A 23,122-nucleotide genomic window follows, 5' to 3' on the forward strand; every position below is an offset into this window, starting at 1 on the left:
CTTTTGATAAAAAATACTAATTTTAATCATTATACAAAAAAAAAAAAAAATTATACTAACTTTTTTTTAAAAAAATAATTAGCATCAGTGCACTGGTTTTTCCTTCAGTTATAAAAAAAAAAATTAGCGTCGGTTCATAATCGAAGCAAAAAATATCACTATATTTGCGTCTATGATTATAGCGTCGATTACACTAATCGAAAAAAATTCTTTATATATCATTGAAAAATCGAAGCAAAAAGTCATTGTTACAGTAGTGACCTATGTTCATTCATATTTAGAGCATTCCCAATAATCACTTTTCAAATTTTATACTAGGATTATCGGTCATGCATAAGTTGATCAGTCTTAAATATGTATAAGAAGCACAAAGATGAACAAATCACAATAACAAGAAAGAAAGAACAATAAAATAGCATTAAACGATGGGATAATCTCAATCAATATTCATCCAATCCCTAATAAATAGAGATAGTAGCTCATAATCTCAAATACATATTCATAATCAAATTAAACATAAACAAAAATGTAGGAAATTGAAGAGAAGAGTAGAAAACTAGATAGGGGCCTGTCATGGATCGTCGATGCTCGCTTCAAGCTTCTTATTCTTCTCTTTTAGGGTTCGTTTTTGTCTAACTCAATAAAAATTCGAAGCCTCCCTTTTATTTGGAACAAAAAATTTAGCCAAAAATTGCAAAAAGATGAAACTTCCCAATCTTCGTACGGAGGCGGCGCCGCAGCGACACCATGCCTTGCCGCAACGACTAGAGCTCCTCGAGAAATTGATTTCGACTCTATAAAATTTCGTCATGGCGACCCATGGCAAAATTTTGCCGCGGCTACAATTGAGCCTTGTCGCTGTGACTAGCACACCAACTACAAAAAAAAAAATTAATTTTCGATCCCGCACTGTCCTTTTGATATTTGACCAATTTTTCAATCCAAAGTGTCAAAACCTGAAACTAAAGAAAACAAGTGTAAATCTGTTTCAAAAATTGACATTTAAAAAGAGAATATTTATTAAAAATGATCTAAATAATAGGCTAAAAATAGTCTAAAAACCAACGTGTTGACCGACGCAAAAAGACAATTTTTTAATAGTGTAGATTTTTATTGCTTTTTTTTTTCCTCTTTCTACTCCCTTATTGAATTTGTTAGGTAAAAATAAAACTACTATATTTGAATGTGGTAACCTATAGATTAAAAGAAGTAGAAAGTCAACTAATAAAATAACAGTTAATGCTATAAAATGACATTAAAATCGAATCTACTACATAGGGATAGGGTAGTTGAAGGTTGCCAAAAGCCAAGGTTTTGACGAATCTTAAAAAATAATATCAAATTAGGGTTTGAAAATTTTCAAACTTGTCTTTATAGCTAAATTTTCCTAATCCTACCTTTAGGCCAACCTTATTAACTAAACCTTAATTAAGCATGCATTAGCTTTTTTAACTTAGAAAAATAATACAAAAGTGACCAAACTCTCTAGAGCATTGCCTAATGTGGCCCATTTATAATATGAGCGCGCGTGCTTAAAAACATATTTCTCATACATAAATCTATTTGGTATGCTATGATACATATATTATACTATATACTATCCTTTACTACTTATATTTATATGTTTATTTAGTATAAGTACTCATTTTTCTAAGGCAAAAATTTCATTCAAGATTACCGTAGGGACAAACAATGGCGGACACTACAAAAAATTGCTATTTTTAATGATAACTTTTTAGTTACAATATAATTTTTTTGTGACTAAATGTATAGCATGATCCTAATATTAATTAATTGTATACTGACAAATTATAATCTTCCCATGCACTTAATTAATTTGCCATGATTTATGGCATCCTAGCTATGAGCTATCTCATCATCATATGGCACATGTAATATACTTCTTTTCTATAATTAGAATTATTTTCTCAGTCTCATTTTCTTTGTTTAATTTTTCCATGCATCTTAATGATACATTTCATTAATAATAATTAATTAGCATGGAGAACTTGCATGTATATATATGATCAAACTGAGTAGTAGTTTCATATGCATATATTGTTTCGCATACATAATCTCTTATGTTCTCTCACTCACTAAATCTTTTCCATTATTCATCTCTAATTTATATCATGGAGTACCTCTTTCCATCTATCTTATTCCTTCTCACATTTCTTCTTATAATAATCATCTCATTGATTATGAAGGCATCATCAAAAACCTATCATGATAAAGCCAGCATAACAAGCAATGTTTCCTTAACAACAAAGTTACCACCAGGGCCAATGAAGCTACCTCTCATTGGAAATCTACACAACCTTATAAGCTCTTCTCTCCCGCATCACCGGTTGAGGGATTTGGCTAAGCAATATGGACCATTGATGCACCTTCAACTCGGTGAAGTTCCTCACATTGTTGTTTCTTCACCCGAGATTGCGAAAGAGATGATGAAAACTCATGATCTCAACTTTTTTGAAAGGCCTTTTCTTCTCATTGCTGGAAAGTATTATGGTATAGATATTATTTTTGCACACTATGGTGATTATTGGAGACAAATGAGGAAGATTTGTGCAGAACAATTGTTAAGCCCTAGACGAGTCCAATCTTTTCGATCTATTCGAGAAGAAGAAGTGTTTGATTTAATTCAATACGTGCATTCAAAAGAAGGAGAGTCTTTCAATCTTAGTGAGAAAATATCCACACTAACATATAACATCACTGCAAGAGCAGTCTTTGGTAAGAAATGTAAAGAACAAAGAGCCTTTATATCAGCTGTTGAAGAAGTTCTAAAGATCGCTGCCGGTTTCAGTGTCACTGAAGCATTCCCTTCACAAAAATGGTTGCATTGGATTAGTCGCTCAGGGCCTAGTTTGGAAATGAAGATTAAATTAATGGAAACAATTCTTGATAGCATCGTAAATGAACATAAAAATGATAGAGAACAAGAGAATGTTAATCATTATACAAAAAAAACCAAGGGTTTCTTGGATGTTCTTTTGGATCTTCAAGGTAGTGATGAGCTAACAATTCCACTAGAGCCTTTAAACATCACAGCAATCATCTTGGTAAGTTATTAATTATTATATATATGTTATAACTTAATTATTATTGTCACTACGAAAAAGGGTCATTATGACCGTCAAAGCTGGTCATAAAATTCTCTTTCACATTTTTTTAATGCTAAATAAAAAATTATTATACAATACGTTTCCTTACACTTTTTATGATTAGTATACTTTTCACGTCCAGCTTTAATGGTCATGAAAAATCCCTACAACTTTTTTATGACTTACACTAATTATGCAGGCCATGAAAATGGTAATGAAAGAAGTAAATAGTAGTAGTGTGTATAACTATTTTTGCATGCATGTGTGTGGCGAAAATACTTACGATAAGTTATTAACATTATTTCAGGACATGTTCATTGGAGGAAGTGAAACATCATCTGTAGTTGTGGAGTGGACAATGTTAGAGTTGTTGAAAAATCCGACATCAATGGAGAAGGCGCAAGCTGAGGTAAGACAAGTGTTTGGGAAAAATAATAATGTTGATGAAACAAAACTTCATGAGCTTAAATTCTTAAAGATGGTTATCAAAGAAATCATGAGATTACACCCTCCTGGACCTTTTTTAATCCCAAGAGAATCTAAAGAAAGTTGTGTCATGAATGGCTATTACATACCTGCAAAAACTAAAGTACTTGTCCATACATGGGCAATAGGAAGGGATCCAAAGTATTGGAGTGAAGCTGAGAAGTTTTACCCTGAAAGATTTATTGATAGTTCAATTGACTTTAAAGGGAATAATTTTGAACTCATTCCATTTGGTGCTGGTAGAAGAATATGTCCTGGTATATCATTTGCCTTAGCAAATATTGAGCTTCATTTAGCACAATTATTGTTCCATTTTGATTGGAAACTTCCTAATGGAATAACTCATGAAAATCTTGACATGACTGAGGTTTTTGGCATGACTGTGAGAAGAAAAGGGGATCTCTTTGTAATCCCAATTCCTAGAAATAATCCTTTGGTTATTGGATAACAACACATGGAGATATCTAGAAACTTTCTTATACTATGCACTACTTTCACTTAAGATCTAAATTTCCTATATATGTTCTTAATTTCTTAATTTTATCTTTATTTTATGTATTTCTTTTATCAGGTTTTATGACTAGCTACTTCAAAATAAATAAATAAATAAATAAATCTGTCACTATATTGACTACTAGTTTTACTTATGACACCAGATATGAGTCGATGATCAAATTTGATAAAGTGTATAAGATTTCTCACAATTTTTTTCTTTTAAGAAAAACCGAATAATTTAGGATGCTAAAATCAGGATTCAACCTACAATCAAGGTGAATGTACGTATAGATATCAAAACAAGCATATATGCAATAAAGCTACTTAAATCCTGATTTCGATATCGTCCTCAACCTCAATTATTACTCAAAATTTCTTACAAAGTCACTACAAAAAATTTTACTTTTAGTTACAACAAAACTTGTGGCTAAAAGTAAAAAATTTGTGATTAATTATAAATAATAAGTCCTATGTTGTGACTAAAATATCTGTAGCTAAAGGTATTAGTCAAAAAAAATCACAATTTGCTGTGACTAAATGAGTTTTTAGTCACAATACTTGTTGTGACTAAAACTAAATATCTGTAGCTAAAGGTATTGTCAAAACCTGACGCCTCGAGTCGATTGATAAAATGGTAAATAGAATTGGGACAGTTTGACATTACCTATCACCCACGAGCAGCCATCAAAGGGCAAGCACTGTTATATTTTTTTAATTGAAGGAATAAATACTAACAAAGATATGGAGGAAATCTCAAACCAAAAAATCAGGAAATTATTTGTTGATGGCTCATCAAACAACAAGAGCTCGGGAGCAAGCATAATCCTATAGTCTCACCATAAAACTTTAAGTTTCATTATGCCTTAAAAATTCAATTCCCAGCAAGGATGAATATGAAGCACTTTTAGCAGGCTTAAGAATGGCAAAGTAGTAAATGCGAAGGCAGTACATTGCCTTAGTGATTCCCAATTGGTAGTGCATCAAGTACTTGGAGAATACCAAGCGAAGGGAATCAGAGTGGCCAAATATTTGGAAAAAGTCAAAAAAAAAAAAAAAAACACTTGGAAAAATCTGATTATTTCAAAATTGAAAAATTTCAAGAGAACAAAATTCCAACACTATTCGTTGGCCAAACTGGCGTCGCAAGCCGAACTCAACGACCTCAACTTAGTTCCCGTTGAAAAGTTACAGGAACCAAGTATTTGCGAGATGGAAGAAGTAGACATAAAAATGATTGATGCGAATCCGACTTGGATGACTCCTCAACTCACATTTGAAGGTAATTAATCAACACCTAGAAGAAACCAGGGACCTCTCAGATTCATCTCTTGTATACATGTAAATGTTGTGTTTAATTACAAGTAACTAGTCATCATCACACACATTAAGTGACAAGTACTATTTTAGTGAAGATAGATGTGAGATCAAAAATCCTTGTGAGCTGATCATCTGGGTCAGAACCATAAGCTATAAAAGAGTGAATTAATCTCATTAATTCTTTAGCCGAGTTTTTAGAGAGATTTGAGGGTTGTGAAAGAATTGGTGTGTGTTTATCACCAATGTTTCATGTGAGGATTTATGTAATTCTTGAAGCAAAGCTTCCTATAGTTAAGTTCAATCTCTCCTTGTACAAAATTGTTTAATTGTAGCTCAATTCAAATCATGATTTGATAAAACAGAAGCAGCTCTAATCCCCTCTCTCTTGCATGTTGTCATTTTGTTGCTTTCAATTCATGTTATAAGTTTATTATTTTAAAGTTGATTAACTTTGTTGATATATTTCTGTTTATTATAAGGCATTCTTGTTTATGAGTTCTTGATTGAGTGTTCTTGACTGACGTGATCAAGGATCACAACAGTAAACATACATTATTTTAAACAAATTTTACATCATTATAAAATCTAATGTTCAAGAAAATAAACAAATTTAGATATGAAAGATAGACCGATCAATCATGGTGAAAATAATCCTAGAGAAACGGCTAAAGCAGATTTTCTATACTTTTACCGAAGTCATAACTTGTGTCATGCCCAATTTTATCAAAAACCATGTAGCATAGCTTATATGTTACAACAATTCAAACATGAGAACTAAAGTGGCGTTTGGTTGGAGGTTATAATGAAATGGAATGGAAAGGAAAGAAAATCATCTTCATTCTATTCCTTTGTTTAGTTGAATATTAAAGTGTTGGAATGTCATTCTAATGGAATGACTTTTCCATTTCGAAATGGAAGGAAAGATCATTGGACCAATGTATGATGAGAAAAAATTTAATCATTTTTTTATCAATTTTTTTTTTATGCACATTTTAAATTTTATTCTATTACATTTTTATTCTTATTTTCATTTCCATTCTTATTCCTATGTTTTCATTCCTTCCAATCAAACGGGGTCGCCTTTGGTTGGAGGTAATGAAATGAAATGGACTAGAAAGGAAATAATTTTTATTCTATTTTTTTTGTTTGGTTGCATTTTAAAGTATTGGAATGTCCTTTCTATCATTTTGGTGGAATGACTATTCCATTTTGAAATGTAAGGAAAAATCATTCCAATGTAACATAAGAAAAAATTTAATGATTTTTTTATCAATTTTTTTATGCATTTTAAAATTTTTTCCATTCCATTTCATTCCTATTCTTATTCCCATAATCCTGTTCCTATTCCTATTCATATGTTTTTATTCCTCCCAACCAAATATCAAATTAAAAACTATCTTCAACTTTTTGGTTTTGTGCATCTTTATTTGTGTCGGCTATAAAAAGAGGCATAAGGTTAATTTTGTTTATCTTTTCATAACCGATGCAAATGCTGCGCCAAAAATGATATTTCTCATTTGCATAAGTTATTATAAACAGATGCAACCAAAATAAAAATCTCAGATACCACCGTGCAAACAAAAAAAAAAAGGTCGTCGTGCAAACAACCACCGAGTGAACCACCTGCACACGTTGATGGAAAAAAATGAGATATGAGAAAAAGAAAAATAAGATGACAAAGGAGTGATAGAGAGAGAATAAAGAGAAAGAGAGGGAGAAAGAGAGAATAAAGAGTCATCAGGGCTTGGGGTCATCGGAGCGGGTCATTGGGTCTTGGGGGCCATCAACGCTGGGTCATCGAGGCTTGGAGTCGTTGGGCATGGGATGCGTTGGGCTTAGGGTCATTGGGCATAAGAACCCCCATTCTTGGTAGCCGTGGGTTCATGGGGGTCGTCAATGCTAGGGTTTCGTCTCGGGTGGTTGTTACGGACTTGGTTGGGAGAGACCCAAAAAAGAGAAAGAGTGAAGGGGTTGGCTGACAATTGATATTCAAATAAGACAAGTGTGTATTTAGGGGTAGGGTTTTTTCTAGGGTTTGTAGAATGGGCTTTGGCCGAATATTTAATATTTTAGACTTTTTTTAAGTATTTGTTGCGTTACTTAGTTATAAACTGACGCTACTTTGCGTCAGTTTAAAACCAATACAAAATTGAAAATGGGGTTTTTAATAGGCGCAAACATGCGTTGTTACAAAATAGACAAAAATAATTTAAAGTGGTCTCTTCCCGTCGATTATGGGCATTGACTGACGTGTTGACAGATGCAAAAGACCATTTCATAGTAGTGTGGATTTTTATTGCTTTTTTTTTTCTTCTCCCTTGTTGAATTTGTTAGGTAAAAGTAAAGTACAATATTTGAATGACGTAACGTGTAGATTAAAAGAACTAGAAGTCAAGTAATAAAATAACAATTAATGATATAAAATGACCTTAAAATTAAATCTACTACATAGGGTAGTTGAAGGTTGCTAATAGCCAAAGGTTATGATGAATCTTAAAAATATAATTTAGTTTGAAAATTTTCAAACTTGTCTTTATAGCTAAAGTTTTCTAACACTAGTTAGCCCAACCTTATTAACTAACCTTAATTAAGCTTTACCTTTTTCAACTTAGAAAAATAGTACAAAAGTGATGATCAAACTCTCGAGAGCATAATATGAGCGTTGCTATTGGGCACCAGCAGTGTCCAACACTTTCTATAGGTGACATTCTATAATTAGTTAGTGATATTCTTTAAAATCTATTTTTTAAGTTATATGAGAGTCGATAATTAATTACACTAATAGCAGTATGACACCGCGAGAAGGGTGCTAGACACAACTAGTACTTTTTAACAATTCTCTATTTATATTCATATGTTTATATAGTATAATTAAGTACTCGATTTTCTTAAGGCAAAATTTCATTCAATGTAATTAGCAAAGGGACAAAGCCCTACAAATCACTAACTACTAGAAATATAGGCTTTTTCTTCGGTTCTTTTAAGTTGGTTTATCTTTGGTTAAAAAAATTCTCGCTACCGAAGACAATTGAGGCGAAGACATAGGTCCCGAAGACATGGGGAACATATGTGTTTGGTTATTTCATAATAACCGAAGACGAAGGTATTTTTTATATGTATATTATGTACAAAGCGATATTTATACCCTAAATCGTTGTCACCGTTAAGACTGCTTCCACTGAGCCCCAAACCTACAACAACCTAAAATAAAAAAATACTTAAAGAACATTATTTTTCAATCACCACTGTTTAACACCACCATATATCTGAGCACCTTCCAACAACCACCGTAGATTTTTTGACCACCACCTCAATATCCAAACTCTGTATCATACACACTAAAAACTAAAATATAAGCTAAAGGGCATATATTAAAGTGATGTATACCTTAATTCAAGCTAAAAGACAACGTCGAACGCCTCAAAGTCGCCACCATTAGTCGAGCGTCATCGTTCAGAAACCCTAAAAAAACTGTCGACCTAAAATCTCACATTAACCCTCTTATCCTAAAATAAATTAATTTTTATAGTGTATATGTATTACGGGTGAGAAAACTAGAAAGAAAAATGAGGAAAATGATGGTGTATGGAAAATATGGAATCGTAAGAGAGATAGCGGCAACATTTTTTTTGTTGAGAGAAAAGATAAATAAGAAAGAAGAATTGAGAGTTTCAGATCTGAAATTAGGATTTTGTAGACCTATGTCTTCGTTATTTTTCAAAAAAAAAAAAACGAAGACTTAGGCCTCCACGTATATCTGATATGGAGCTAGGGTAATGGAGACCTATGTCTTCGGTTATTTCAAAATAATAGGTCTGCGAATTTTCTCTTTTTTTTTTTTCTCCTTACTTTTATCTTTGCTTTTTATATTGGTTATTGCAAAAAATCGAAAATATACACCATATTTTTAGTAATGAAAGGTGCACAAATATTACTAGGAGACAACCAAATTGTCAGCCAACCTCTTCAAGCAAAATGCTCAAAGCTCACAAAGGAGCTGCTAAACAAAGCCTAAAGCCAACACCACTAAAAGGCTAATTACGATTCCTCCCCTCCCCCAAACTTTGACATGTACTAAACCATGCCCCCTAAATTTTTAAGGTCGTTAAAAATACCCCTGAACTATTGAGATTATTGAATTTATGGACTTTTATTCAATTTTAGTAAAAAAATTCTAACATGGATGAATGTTTAGGGGGCATGATTTAGTACATATCAAAGTTCAAGGGGCATGATTTGATAGATATCAAAGTCTAGAGAGCATGGTTTAGTACATAAACAATCACTGAAACAGTAAAATTGAATGAACAAAAGTCCTTAAATGTAACAATCTCAAAAGTTCAGGTGGAATTTTTAAGGGCCAAAAAAGTTCAGGGGCATGATTTGGTAAATGTCAAAGTTCCGAAGGAAAAAATCCTAATTAGTCCCACTAAAAACATATAGTGTAAAATTCCGATAAATTAAATTCTAAAATATTCTTTTTGGTAGGAAATATTTTATTTATATATTATTATTATTTATACATGATGCTCAAAGAATCAAGCTGAAATCTCAATGAATGTGCATGAAAATATGTATATTATATGATCAAATTGAAAGTATAATTGATATATAATATACATATTTTATAAACAAATTAATTAATAATGAATAGTTATTGACAGAGAGTCAACTTGCATATATAATATTAATTAATTGTATACTGACAAATTATAATCTTTGCATGCATTAGTTTGCCATGATTCATCGCATCCTAGCTATGAGAGCTATCTCATCATCATGGTCCATCTTCTCTACACATAGAATTAATTTCTCAGTCTTCTTCTCTTTGTTTAATTTTTCCATGCATCTTAATGATTTACTGATTAAAAAAAAATATACTTCGTTAATATTTAAGCATGGACAGTACATAACAACTTGCATATATAATCAAACTGAGTTAGTAGAGTTTCATGCATTGTTTCACATTCCAAACAATAATCTCTTCTCTTCTCTTCTCCCACTCACTCTTTTCCATTATTCATCTCTAATTTATATCATGGACTACCTCTTTCCATCAATCTTATTCCTTCTCACATTACTTCTTATAATCATCCCATTGATTATGAAGACATCATCATCAAAAACCAATCATGATAAAGCTATTGTAACAAGCAATGTTTCCTCAACACCAAAGTTACCACCAGGGCCAATGAAGCTACCTCTCATTGGAAATCTACACAACCTTATAGGCTCTTCTCTCCCTCATCGCCGGTTGAGGGATTTGGCTAAGCAATATGGACCATTGATGCACCTTCAACTCGGTGAAGTTCCTCACATTGTTGTTTCTTCACCTGAGATTGCGAAAGAGATGATGAAAACTCATGATGTCAACTTTTCTGAAAGGCCTTTTCTCCTCATTGCTGGTAAGTATTATGGTATTGATATTGTTTTTGCACATTACGGTGATTATTGGAGACAAATAAGGAAGATTTGCTTAGAACAGTTTTTAAGCCCTAGACGAGTACAATCTTTTCGAACCATTCGAGAAGAAGAAGTGTTTGATTTCATTCAATATGTGCATTCAAAAGAAGGAGAGTCTTTCAATCTTAGTGTAAAAATATTCTCACTCACATATAGCATCACTGCAAGGGCAGCCTTTGGTAAGAAATGTAAAGACCAAAGAGCCTTTATATCGACTGTTGAAGAAGTTCTAAAGATTGCTGCCGGTTTTAGTGTCACCGAAGCATTCCCTTCACAAAAGTGGTTGCATTGGATTAGTCGCTCGGGCCATAATATGGAAAAGAAGGTCAAAATAATAGAAGCAACTCTTGATAACATTGTAAATGAGCATAAAAAGGATAGTAAACAAGAGAATATTAATCATTTGACCGAAAATAACAAGTGTTTGTTGGATGTTCTTTTGGATCTTCAAGGTAGTAATGAGCTAACAATTCCACTAGAGCCTTTAAACATCACAGCAATCATCTTGGTAAGTAATTAATTATTATATATTATAACTTAATCATTATTGTGGAAAATTAATTGCAACTATTATGCATAAAAACCAGTCAAAATATAGTCTTGTCTTGTGACATGGTGTTGTTAATCGTTTCTTTCTGGAATTAGTTTGTATTTTCGGTCTGTGTTTTTCTCCAGCATTATGGCGTCGGGCAGTTGGAATATGAAAGCGTTGGAAGAGGAGGTTCTGAGGGTGCAGGTAGCAGACGAAGAGGAGGATGTGGTAGCGATCGAAGAGAGGGATGAAGACGATGGGATCGATGCGAGATGGTGCTTAGTGGGCAGATTTTTATCAGACAGAGATGTTGAGTTTGAAATAATGCAGAATGTTCTTGCTTCGCTATGGAAACCAGGCATGGGCATGTTTGTCAAGGAACTACCACCAGATAGATATTTGTTTCAATTTTATCATGAAGTGGACATACAAAGGGTGATTACTGGGAGCCCCTGGACATTTAATCGGATGCAATTGATATTGGCCAGATTGAAAGAGGGTGAGAATCCGCAAGAGATAATGTTGAATAAGTTAGACATCTGGGTTCAAGTTTTTGATTTGCAACCTGGGTGTATGTCAGATAGTGTTCTTCGTAATATAGCCAAAGTCATGGGGCAGTTTGTGGAGTCGGATCCTAAGAATTTCTTGGGCGTGTGGAGGGATTATTTCAGAGTGCGGGTAACCATCGACATCAACAAACCTTTGAGAAGGCGTATGAGATTGACAAAGCCTGATGGAACAACATTTTGGGCAAATTTCAAGTATGAAAGGGCGCCAACATTTTGTTTTATATGCGGAATCATTGGACATTCAGAAAGGTTTTGTGTCAAACTCTTTGACAAACCTTTAGACCAAATCGTTAAGCCTTATGGGGAATTCATGAGAGCCAAATTCCAGAACCGTAAGCAAAACATTGGTGCGAAATGGCTTAGAACCCGAGGGTGGACTCCAGGGGCGGTGGTCGGAGAGAGCAGTGGTGGACCGGTGGAGAATCATATGGGAAAGACCAATATGGAAAGTGACAACCAGGGAGAGGAAGGTGGCAAGAATCATGGAGAGAAAGGTGGAGAAAAAGAAGCTAATTTGAATCATGAGGTGGATTTGCAAGATTGTAGGAAGACTAATAAGGGAAAGAATCTCATTGTGGATATCTCTGACTCACAAATGGAGGAATCAGCTACACATAGTTTGGATGAGAATGTTTTAATACTGGATAATAAAAGAAGGAAGTCAACAGAGGCTTTGGAAAAGGAAGCTTCGGTGGGCTTGGAAAATGTTGGGCTTTCAAAAAACTCAAATTTGGCGGGCTTCTCATATGGGGCTCGCCCAACATTATGAGTATTATAGGATGGAACTGCCGTGGGCTTGGGAACCCGCGGTCCTATCAGTTCATGGCCGAACTTGTTGGTCAAAAGAGACCCAGTATTGTTTTCTTATGTGAAACGTTATGTCAAAAGGACAAAGTGGAGAGGCTGAGTAGTTCTATTGGGTTTGAAGGATGTTTTGTTGTGGAGGCTCAAGGAAGAAGTGGGGGGCTTGCTCTGTTGTGGAAAGACAAAGATGAAGTATCAATCAATGGTTACTCTCGGAACCATATAGATGCTTCTATCTCTTGGGAAGGCATTCATCAATTTCGGCTAACTGGCATTTATGGGGAGCCAAACCGAAGTCTTAGAGCTAACACTTGGAATTTAATATGGGAGTTAAAAGCTGAAAGTTCTTTGCCGTGGTGTCTAATTGGTGATTTCAATAATGTAATGGAGCAAAGCGAGAAGAAAGGAGGTAATCGCTATCCAAATTGGCTCATTGATGGCTTTCGGGCAGCGATTGGGGAGTGTGGTTTGCAAGATTTAAAGTTATATGGTCATCCATTTACGTGGGAGAAAGGAAGAAATACACCAAATTGGATTGAGGCTCGGTTGGATAGGGTCATGATAAGTGATGATTGGTTGGCAATGTTTAGCTATGCGAGACTCTTCAACCATGATGTCTCTCCTTCGGACCACACACCTTTGATTCTGAACACAAATTTTCGAAATAAAGAGCAGGGGCATCGGCATTTTAAATTCGAAAATTGGTGGTTGAGTGAACCGGGTTGTGAGGAAGTTGTTCGAGGATGCTGGGAAAATAATATAAGGGGATCCCTTCAGTTCAAAATTAGTAAATGTGGTGAAGCTCTTGCGGAGTGGGGCAGAGGCATGGAAGGCAACTTTTCTCAAAGAATTAAAAGCTGTAATATGGCTCTTAAGCGGCTTAAGGGAAGAAGTGATGAGGACGGGTTGCAACAGTATAGTGAAACTAAGAAGAAGTTGTTTGAAGTTCTTCATCAAAAAGAGGTCTATTGGAAGCAGAGGTCTAAACAACTATGGCTCAAAGATGGCGATCAAAATAGTAAGTTCTTTCATGCTAGAGCTAGTGCTAGACGTAGAAACAATCAGATTGTGCGTCTAAAAAATAAGAATGGAGTCTTTGTGGATTGGGAAAGTGGGTTGAATAGTGTCATTTTTGATTATTTCCAAGGGTTGTTTCAGGCTTCAGTTGTTGATTGGAGAGAAATTTTGTCTTGTGTACCACATGTGGTGAAAGAGAATCATAATAGAGTGTTGTTACAACCAATTATGGATGAGGAAGTTAAAGCGGCTGTGTTCCAAATGCATCCTGACAAATCCCCGGGACCTGATGGGATGAATCCGGCATTTTATCAAAAATTTTGGAATATAGTTGGAGGGGATGTAGTACATACGGTAAGGGAGTTCTTCAGTAAGGAAGCAATGCCACATGGTTTAAACAAGACAAACGTGGTCTTAATTCCCAAAAAGAAGTGCCCAGACAAGATGACGGAGCTTAGACCGATCTCGCTATGCAATGTGCTAGCTAAAGTCATTACAAAAGTACTCGCTAATCGAATGAAAGGGCTTCTCAATGACATTATCTCCGTGAACCAAAGCGCATTCATCCCAGGAAGACTGATAACTGACAACATCATGGTCTCTTTTGAAATTCTTCATTATTTGAAAAGGAAGCAACGTGGAAAGGATGGTTTCATGGCGCTTAAATTGGACATGAGCAAGGCCTATGATCGGGTCGAATGGTCTTATATAGGCGCTATGTTGACGAAGATGGGCTTTGACGAGAAATGGGTTCGAATGATTGCCAGTTGCTTATCCTCGGTAGAGTATACAGTGGTTAGTGGGGGGCATGAGGTTGGGCCTATTGTTCCGTCTCGAGGACTTCGACAGGGGGATCCTATCTCGCCTTATTTATTTCTGATATGCGCCGAAGGATTTTCGACCTTGATAAGGAAATATGAAGAAAGAAAGTGGATTCATGGGTGCAAGGTTGCAAACAAAGCCCCGGTGGTGTCGCACATGCTCTTCGCGGATGATAGCTATCTGTATTGCAAGGCAAATGATAGTGACGTTCAAAGAGTTCAGCAATTGCTTCGGGTCTTCGAAATGGCTTCAGGTCAGAAGGTTAATTTTGCTAAATCTTCAGCTTTCTTCAGCACAAACACCACAAGTCAAGACAGAGATCGTATATGTCAGACTTTGGGCATTATCGAAGCAGGGGAGGATAGTAAGTATTTGGGGCTGCCAAGTACTTTGTCTAGGAATAAGTCTGTAGTGTTTGGCTACCTGAAAGACAAAGTGAGAAAGAAGATTCAAAGTTGGGATGGGAAGTTGTTATCTAGAGCAGGCAAAGAAGTGTTAATCAAAGCTGTGGTTCAGGCACTTCCTTCGTATGCTATGAATGTGTTCCAATTGCCTCAGGATACTTGTAAGGATATTGAGAGAAGTATGTGTAATTTCTGGTGGCATTCGAAATCATCCCAAAAGAATGGTATTCATTGGCTTAGTTGGAAAAATCTGAGCAAGCACAAGGGCGTAGGCGGTATGGGATTCCGAGATCTTCGGGATTTCAATATTGCATTGTTGGGCAAACAAGGATGGAGACTCATGACTAATCCCGAGAGCCTTGTTACTCGAATATTCAAAGCTAGATATTTCCCAGAGGGCTCGTTCTTATCTGCTGAAGTGGGAGCCAATCCAAGCTACATATGGAGAAGTGTTCTAGCATCAAGAGATCTCATTAAGGTGGGTATGAGAAGGCTTATAGGATCAGGTGATTCGGTTACTGTCCTAAAGGAGCCGTGGCTTATGCATGATGATGATCCATTCATTTCATCAATTCATCCTGTGTTGAATAACGCTACGGTAAGTTCTCTGATGAAAATAGGTGTGAGGGAATGGGATAAAGAAGTTTTGGAGGATGTGTTGAATGAAAGGGATAAAAAACTAGTGCTAAGTATTCCTCTAAATTCTACAAGAATTAACGATGGCTGGTACTGGTGTAAAGAAAAATCTGGTATGTATACCGTAAAGAGTGGATACCATTGTCTTCAAGAATTGAAAGGAAATTGGTCTCAAGACAACAACTCGGGTTTTTGGAGGGCTTTATGGCATCTTAAGTTACCCCCTAAAGTCAAGAATTTTCTTTGGCGAACATGTTCGAGGTGTTTGCCTACTCGTTCACAGCTTCGGCAAAGGCATGTACACCTTGATACTCGATGCCCATGGTGTAATACGACTGCAGAAACTTCTCTTCACTTGTTTGTGCACTGCTCTGTTGCAAAGGCTTGCTGGAGTAATATGGGAATTAGAAGTATAGACTCAACTGATGTAACTTTTGCAGCTTGGTTCCAATCGGGTCTTGCTAAATGGGATGCTGTAACAAAAATTGAAGTATCTATGCTGTGTTGGTCTCTATGGAAGTTCAGGAATGATAAAGTCTGGAATGCAAAGTCACCTTTGGTGGAAGAAATTGTCACATCAGCGAAACTCACCTTAGCTAATTGGATAAATGCTCAAAATCGTTTTCAAACTACCCCTACAAGTCACAGCAGGGTAGCTAACAATGAGCATTGGACTCCTCCTTCGTTTCAAAAGCTTAAGGTTAATGTTGATGGGGCCATTTTTCAACAAGAGGAAAGGTTTGGGGCAGGCATGGTGGCTCGAACAAGTGCTGGTGCACTACTGGAGGCTCGGCAAACCAGTTTTTCTGGTGTAGTTGCACCGATTTTGGCTGAAGCAGTGGGAATAAAGGAGGCCTTGAGTTGGATTAAGAGCAAGGGATGGAGAGATGTGATTGTGGAAACCGATTGCCTTAATGTTGTCAATGATATTAATTCTAACAAACCAATGATTTCTCCATATGGTTTTGTGATTCATGATTGTAAGGCATTCTTAGTAGATTTATTGTCTGTTTCAATTGTTTTTGTTAAGCGATCCGCGAACAAGGTTGCGCATGCTTTGGCTCGTAATTCTGTTCATACAGCTGATTGTACATTCAGTGTGGCTACTTTGCCATCTGAAATTTCATCCTTGATTTTGGATGACTTATGTTAATGAAGTTTCTTCTTCTTTTCAAAAAAAAAATGAATCAACAAACAATTTGCAATGAAAAAATCAACTAAATACAATTCAAGAATCGGAAGAATAATAGAGTATAACAGAGACGATAAAACTAAAAATAAACAATGCAAGAAAACCATAAAAAAAAAAAAACAATACCAAAAATTATACTAGTTCAAGTTTGATAGATTGATGTGATCTATGGTTTTACTTTAATTAAAGAACACCACTGAAACATCATTTATTGATTGAGCAAGAACACAGGTGCATTAAAGTTGAGAGCGATTATCTATTTAAATTCTCTCAAGGTGTTTCTCTTTAACACTCTTCTGTGAGAAGCTTCTTCATCTACAAAAGCTTTCCCTTTACAAACCCCAAACACCAAACACCAAAACTCAATACTTTCTTTTCTAGCTATGTACTTCTCTCTCTCTCTCTCTCTCTCTCTCTCTCTCTCTCTCTCTCTCTCTCTCTCTCTCTCTCTACCTCTATGTAAAAACTCTCTCAAAGTACTTGTTTACTCTACTTCCAGTGTTTCGTGTTTTCTTTCAAAGGAAAAGGATAGCTGTATTTATAGATCGAGGATATGAATTCCAAAAGGCGGTGGCTTCAAATAACTAAATAGCTAATTTGTTTAAGACTTAATCGACTTAAATGGCTCCTTAGAATAAGATCTCCAAGTCAACTCTTGGCATCAAGCTCTCTCCAAACAAGTATCACGCTTCCTTGACAGACATCCTAAACTGATGAAGTGCAATCTAAAAGGAACAAACTATATATCCAGAACCCCAACTGGAGGGAACATCTAGCCTTCTAGAAATCCTCTCTGGATGATAACTAACTTTCCACAAGACTTCATCCGGATGGACAAGCTAGCCTTTCGGAACTCCTTTTTAGACAATGACTAGCTTTCCTGAAGACTCGACTTGAGACCTTTTTATTTGGAGGAACTATACCATAAATTCCACCTAGTTCCTTTAAATTAAAAGCCATGGTGATGAAAAAAGTATGCATCCATCATGGTTGGTGTTCCAGGTATCTTACTATGCTAATTTATGAGATTGATCAAGTTCAGGCAATGCCGAAACTTGTTAACTGTTAGGACCTCTGTCCCAACATCGATGGAGTATCTTCTTATTTGACCTTCTCTAATTCAATCAGTCATTCTTCTACCTTTCTCTAATCCAATAGAGTCTTATGTCTATAATTTTGCTCTTTTAATGATAAATTGGGTTCTTGAAAAAATGGATAGACGAGTCGCTATCTAAGTACACATTTATTCCTCCTTTTATATATTTCCTTTCATGCAAAATCCCTCGAAGCCATAATGCTTTCTTAAGCGCTTCCATGGTAGCCATAATGCTTTCTTGAACGCTTCCATGGTAGCTAGAAAATATAGTTCATATTTGTCATGAACATGTAGGTGGCCGCGGTGAATTGTCGCCATGGCAAAGCTCATGGTGGTTGCGGCGAGGGTGAAGTACAAAACTATTGTTTTACGACTTTTTACATGCGAGAAACAACAGTTCTGTACTTTACCCTTGTCGCGGCCACCATGAGCCTCGTTGTAGCGACAATTTGTCGCAACTACCATGAGCCTTGCTGCGGCAACAATTCATTTTTCTACTTCGACCTTTCTTGATCAAATGTACATAACTTTCACATACAAACTCTAAATGAGGTGATTCAGGATGCATTGGAAAGCTAAAAAAAGAACTAAAACTTCTTTGTTTTGACATTTTTTCAAAATTTGAACAGAACATAATCGAATTTAGGCTTGAAGGTTTAACTTTATTTTCTTGAAATTTTTTGTCTATTTTATAGATCGTCGTATTTCTGATATTTGACCAATTTATACATTCCAAGAGTCAAAACCTGAAACCAAAGAAAATAAGCATAATTATGTTCAAAAAGTGACAATAAAGAAGAAAATTAACTCTAAAAATGACTCGAGCAATAAGTTAAAAATAGCCTAACAGACATCATACTATCGGATGGCGATCTTTCCGATTCTAATGACCCTGCAAGAAACTTCAATACCCATTAGAACTTTACCTCCATCAACTAATTTATAATCAAAAAATGATTTTCGATTCAGGCACATGTCATAAGTGCACCCAGAATTAAGAATCCACTCCCTGTTCATTGAGGATTCTGAGATGGAAAATAATTCTCCATATGTGAGTAGTCAACATTGTCCTCTGCAATTGCAGCTGAATCTTTCTTCTTGTGATTATGCTTGCAGTCCTTCCTGTCTCACTTATAAGATTTTTTGAAGTCTTGTTGCTCCTTGTACTTCTTGCAGTATCTTTGCAAATGTCTAGGACTTCCACAAAAATAACACCTCCACGATTCCTTCTCCCTGAATTTCGATCTTGATTTAGAGATGTAGTGTTTACTCTTCGAATTTACTCTCTTTGGTGATCTCCCACTTGCTAGGTACACTTCGTCCTTCTTGGATTCATTCTCCAATTGCAATTCAAAATCCTTGGACTTGAGTGCGGTAAGAACATCTTATAATAAAATCACATCTCAGCCATATTTGACGGCAGCTAGCTTTGACTTGATACGCAATCAGGAGAGATCTCAATAAATGATGGCCTAGATTGCTTCATCAAATTTATGATTTATGTTAATCAATCCTACAATAATCTCATTAAACATGTCAATAATTTTATCATCTAAAGAAAGGGAAGAAATTGTTCTTAAACCATATAACCTTTCTAGAAAATTGATCTTGCTAGTAGTCGATGGTTTCATGTAGAGTTCTTCTAGCTTATTTTAGACTCTTTTCGTCGTCTTCTCTGTGACAAGATTTCTTCTAAAATTGTTCGAAAGATACATAATGATTGTGTAATAAGCCATCTCCTCCATTTCAGCTTTCTCTCCTGGTTTCTCGGTAAGTAACTTCTCATCTTCGATGACTTTGGAGACTTTTCTGATGCACTAGCTAGGATCCCTTTCTGACTTTCTCTACATAGTGTGGAGTCTCTCGTTCCATCAAACTTCTCCAATTCGAATCTTGCCATTGATGACATTGATTGTTGCAGTGGAAAGAATCTTGATTCTGCGATCTTGATCGATAACCTAGCTTTGATTTGTGGGAAATTTTAACTATTGTGTAGGATCAAACTAACTTCAAATGAATCAACAAACAATTATAGCAATGACAAAATTAACCAAACAAATTAAATCAAAGAATGGGAAAAGTAACAGAGTATAATAAAGACTACAGAATCAAAAATAAAAAAATGCAAGAAAATCATAGAAAAACAATACCAAACATTATACTGGTTCAAGTCTGATAGATCAATGTAATCTACGATTCTACTACTGTTTGGAACACCACCGAAAATTCCTTTATTGATTGAGCAAGAACACAATTACAATACAGTTAATAGCAATTTTTTGTTTGAATTCTCTCAAGCTTCTTCATCTACAGTTCTCCTTTACAAACCCCAAAACCCAATCCTCTCTTTTCTCTGTACTCTCTCTCTTTACATCTCAATCAAAACTCTCTCAAAGAACTTGTTTACTCTGTTTCTGGTGTTTCGTGTTATCTTTCAAATGAAGAGGATGGTTGTATTTATAGATTGACGATATGAATCCCAAAAGGCAGTGACTTCAGATAACTAAATAGTTAATTTAGTTAAGACTTAACCGACTTAACTAACTGTTTACAATGAGATCTCCAAGTCTGTTATTGGCATCAAGCTCTCTCTGGAAAGTTTAACGATTCCTGGACGGATGTCCCAAACTAATGAAGCGCAATCTCGAAGGAATAGACTATCCTGAACCCCTTCCTGGAGGGTATAGCTAGCCTTCCAGAATTCCTTTTCCGAAGTTGACTCACTTTCCACGAGACTTCTTCTGGATGGACAAGCTAACCTTCTGAAACTCCTTTTTGAACGACCACTTGCTTCCCGAAGACTCGACTTGAGACATTTTCATTTGGAGAAACGTTACCACAATTATTAATTTTGCAGGTGTTTGGAGGAAGTACTTATAATTTTTTTTTCTTTTTGATAAATTAAACCAAACATAGCATTTATTCAATTACCAAAACTCTATCATGGGTTTAAGGTTTAGTAGCTACGTACTAAGTGTAATATAAACACTACAAATTACTCATATGAGCAATGTGGGATAAACACAGACACAAACATATATATTTTTTTTTTGGATAAATCACACCAAAGACAACACAAATCACGTACAATTATAATTAGTTATTATCATTATTTCAGGACATGTTCATTGGAGGAAGTGAAACATCATCTACAGTTGTAGAGTGGGCAATGTTAGAGTTGTTGAAAAATCCGACATCAATGGCAAAGGCGCAAGCCGAGGTTAGACAAGTGTTTGGGAAAAATAATAATGTTGATGAAACAAAGCTTCATGAGCTTAAATTCATAAAGATGGTTATCAAAGAAATCATGAGATTACATCCTCCTGGGCCTTTGTTAATCCCAAGAGAATCTAAAGAAAGTTGTGTCATGAATGGCTATTACATACCAGCAAAAACTAAAGTACTTGTTAATGCATGGGCAATAGGAAGGGATCCAAAGTACTGGAGAGAAGCTGAGAAGTTTTACCCTGAAAGATTTATTAATAGTTCAATTGATTTTAAAGGGAATAACTTTGAACTCATTCCATTTGGTGCTGGTCGAAGAATATGTCCTGGTATATCATTTGCCATAGCAGATATTGAGTTTCCTTTAGCACAATTATTATACCATTTTGATTGGAAACTTCCTAATGGAATAACTCATGAAAATCTTGACATGACTGAGGTTTTTGGCATGACTGTTAGAAGAAAAGGGGATCTCTTTGTAATCCCAATTCCTAGAAATAATCCTTTGGTTATTGGATAAAAACACATGGAGATACCTAGAAACTTTCTTCTACTATGCACTACTTTCACTTATGATCTAAATTTGCCATATGTTCTTAATTTCTTAATTTTATCTATATTTTATGTATTTCTTTTATCAGGTTTTATGACTAGCTACTTGAAATAAATAAATATGTCACTATATTGAGTACTACTAGTTTTAGTTATGACACCAGGCATGATCCGATGATCAGGTTTAATAAAATGTATAGGATTGCTCAAAATTTTTTTCTTTTAAGAAAAACTGAATAATTTAGGATGCTAAGGTTTCAACCTACGTACAATCAAGGTAAATGTTGTTGGGTTTTATGCCCTAAATAAAACTCATTTCAATATAATCAGATTCATTTATTAATATAGATCAGAAATAACATTTAATGTTGCATGGTTCACATGATTTATTTCATCATGATTATATGTACATAATGTATAAATTCATCTGAAACCCTTTTCACATACTTGATCCTGTTTATTGTGCTGTCAACACATTAGAAAGTAAACATGACTATGTGAATAAAGTTTCCTAAATTTATCAGACATAGGGTTTTACTGATATGATAATCTAGAACAGAGTTTACTTGTATTTGGAGAAATGCTATGTTCTTTCCAGAGCATTGGTTAAAGTAAAGCTCAGGTTGGATGCATGGAGTATGCATCGGAAGGGACCGATATTGAACTTTGACTTAGATTTATTAAACTTACCGTAATATCTATTCAAGTCAATATCGCATAGTTGATCCTAGATCAAATGATCTTAATCCTGTTATGATTAGGCTCAATCTCAGGAGGCTATTCGTGTTCTTTGATTTGTTAGTTAAGCCTACTTTTAGGTCAGGGTGATACGTACATTTTGGGAACACGGTAGTGCAATTGAGTGAAAGCGCTAACATAAACATGGAATCTATAGCTTCTATCTGGCGAATAGTAAGTAAAGGATGATCTCCTTCGAGCTTGACCAAACGAAAATAAATGGTGGAGATCTCATTTCACATAAGCTGAAATATCATTTATACGGGGTTAAGTGTTTTAAGGATTAAATACATTGTAGGGTGTAACGGTAATCTAATCCCTTTACAGTGTAAATCATTCATATAGAGGATCATTGATCAAATTAGGATTATAACAATGGATAACTAATGATGTGTCTATATGGTGGAACATATAGAGCATTCTATATACTGAGAGTGCAATTCTAAGTTCTATGCGTGGATTCAACGAAGAATTAATAAGTCAGTGAATTTTAGTAATAAATTCTTGATCTACTTATTGGAAGCTCGGTTATATAGACCCATGGTCCCCGCACTAGTTGAGATAATATTGCTTGTAAGACTCATATAATTGGTTTTGATTAATCAATTATAATTCTCAAATTAGACTATGTCTATTTGTGAATTTTTCACTAAGTAAGGGCGAAATT

The 23,122-nt window shown here is 35.1% G+C and overlaps 2 protein-coding genes across 2 annotated transcripts; both read left to right on the top strand.

Moving 5' to 3' along the window:
* The first annotated feature begins 1,262 nt into the window (after positions 1 to 1,262).
* LOC115724622 (cytochrome P450 71D10) lies at positions 1,263 to 4,208 on the top strand. Its single transcript, XM_030653951.2, has 2 exons — positions 1,263 to 3,065; positions 3,415 to 4,208. The coding sequence occupies exons 1-2, from the start codon at positions 2,082 to 2,084 to the stop codon at positions 4,039 to 4,041; spliced, it is 1,611 nt and encodes a 536-aa protein (XP_030509811.2). The 5' UTR covers positions 1,263 to 2,081; the 3' UTR covers positions 4,042 to 4,208.
* A 6,095-nt stretch (positions 4,209 to 10,303) lies between these two features.
* On the top strand, positions 10,304 to 22,043 carry LOC115724730 (cytochrome P450 71D10-like). The gene is made up of 2 exons (XM_030654064.2): positions 10,304 to 11,376; positions 21,059 to 22,043. The coding sequence occupies exons 1-2, from the start codon at positions 10,444 to 10,446 to the stop codon at positions 21,683 to 21,685; spliced, it is 1,560 nt and encodes a 519-aa protein (XP_030509924.2). The 5' UTR covers positions 10,304 to 10,443; the 3' UTR covers positions 21,686 to 22,043.
* Positions 22,044 to 23,122: the final 1,079 nt, after the last annotated feature.

This window comes from Cannabis sativa, chromosome 6, assembly GCF_029168945.1.
Source record: "Cannabis sativa cultivar Pink pepper isolate KNU-18-1 chromosome 6, ASM2916894v1, whole genome shotgun sequence".
In the NCBI taxonomy this organism is placed as follows: Eukaryota; Viridiplantae; Streptophyta; class Magnoliopsida; order Rosales; family Cannabaceae; genus Cannabis; species Cannabis sativa.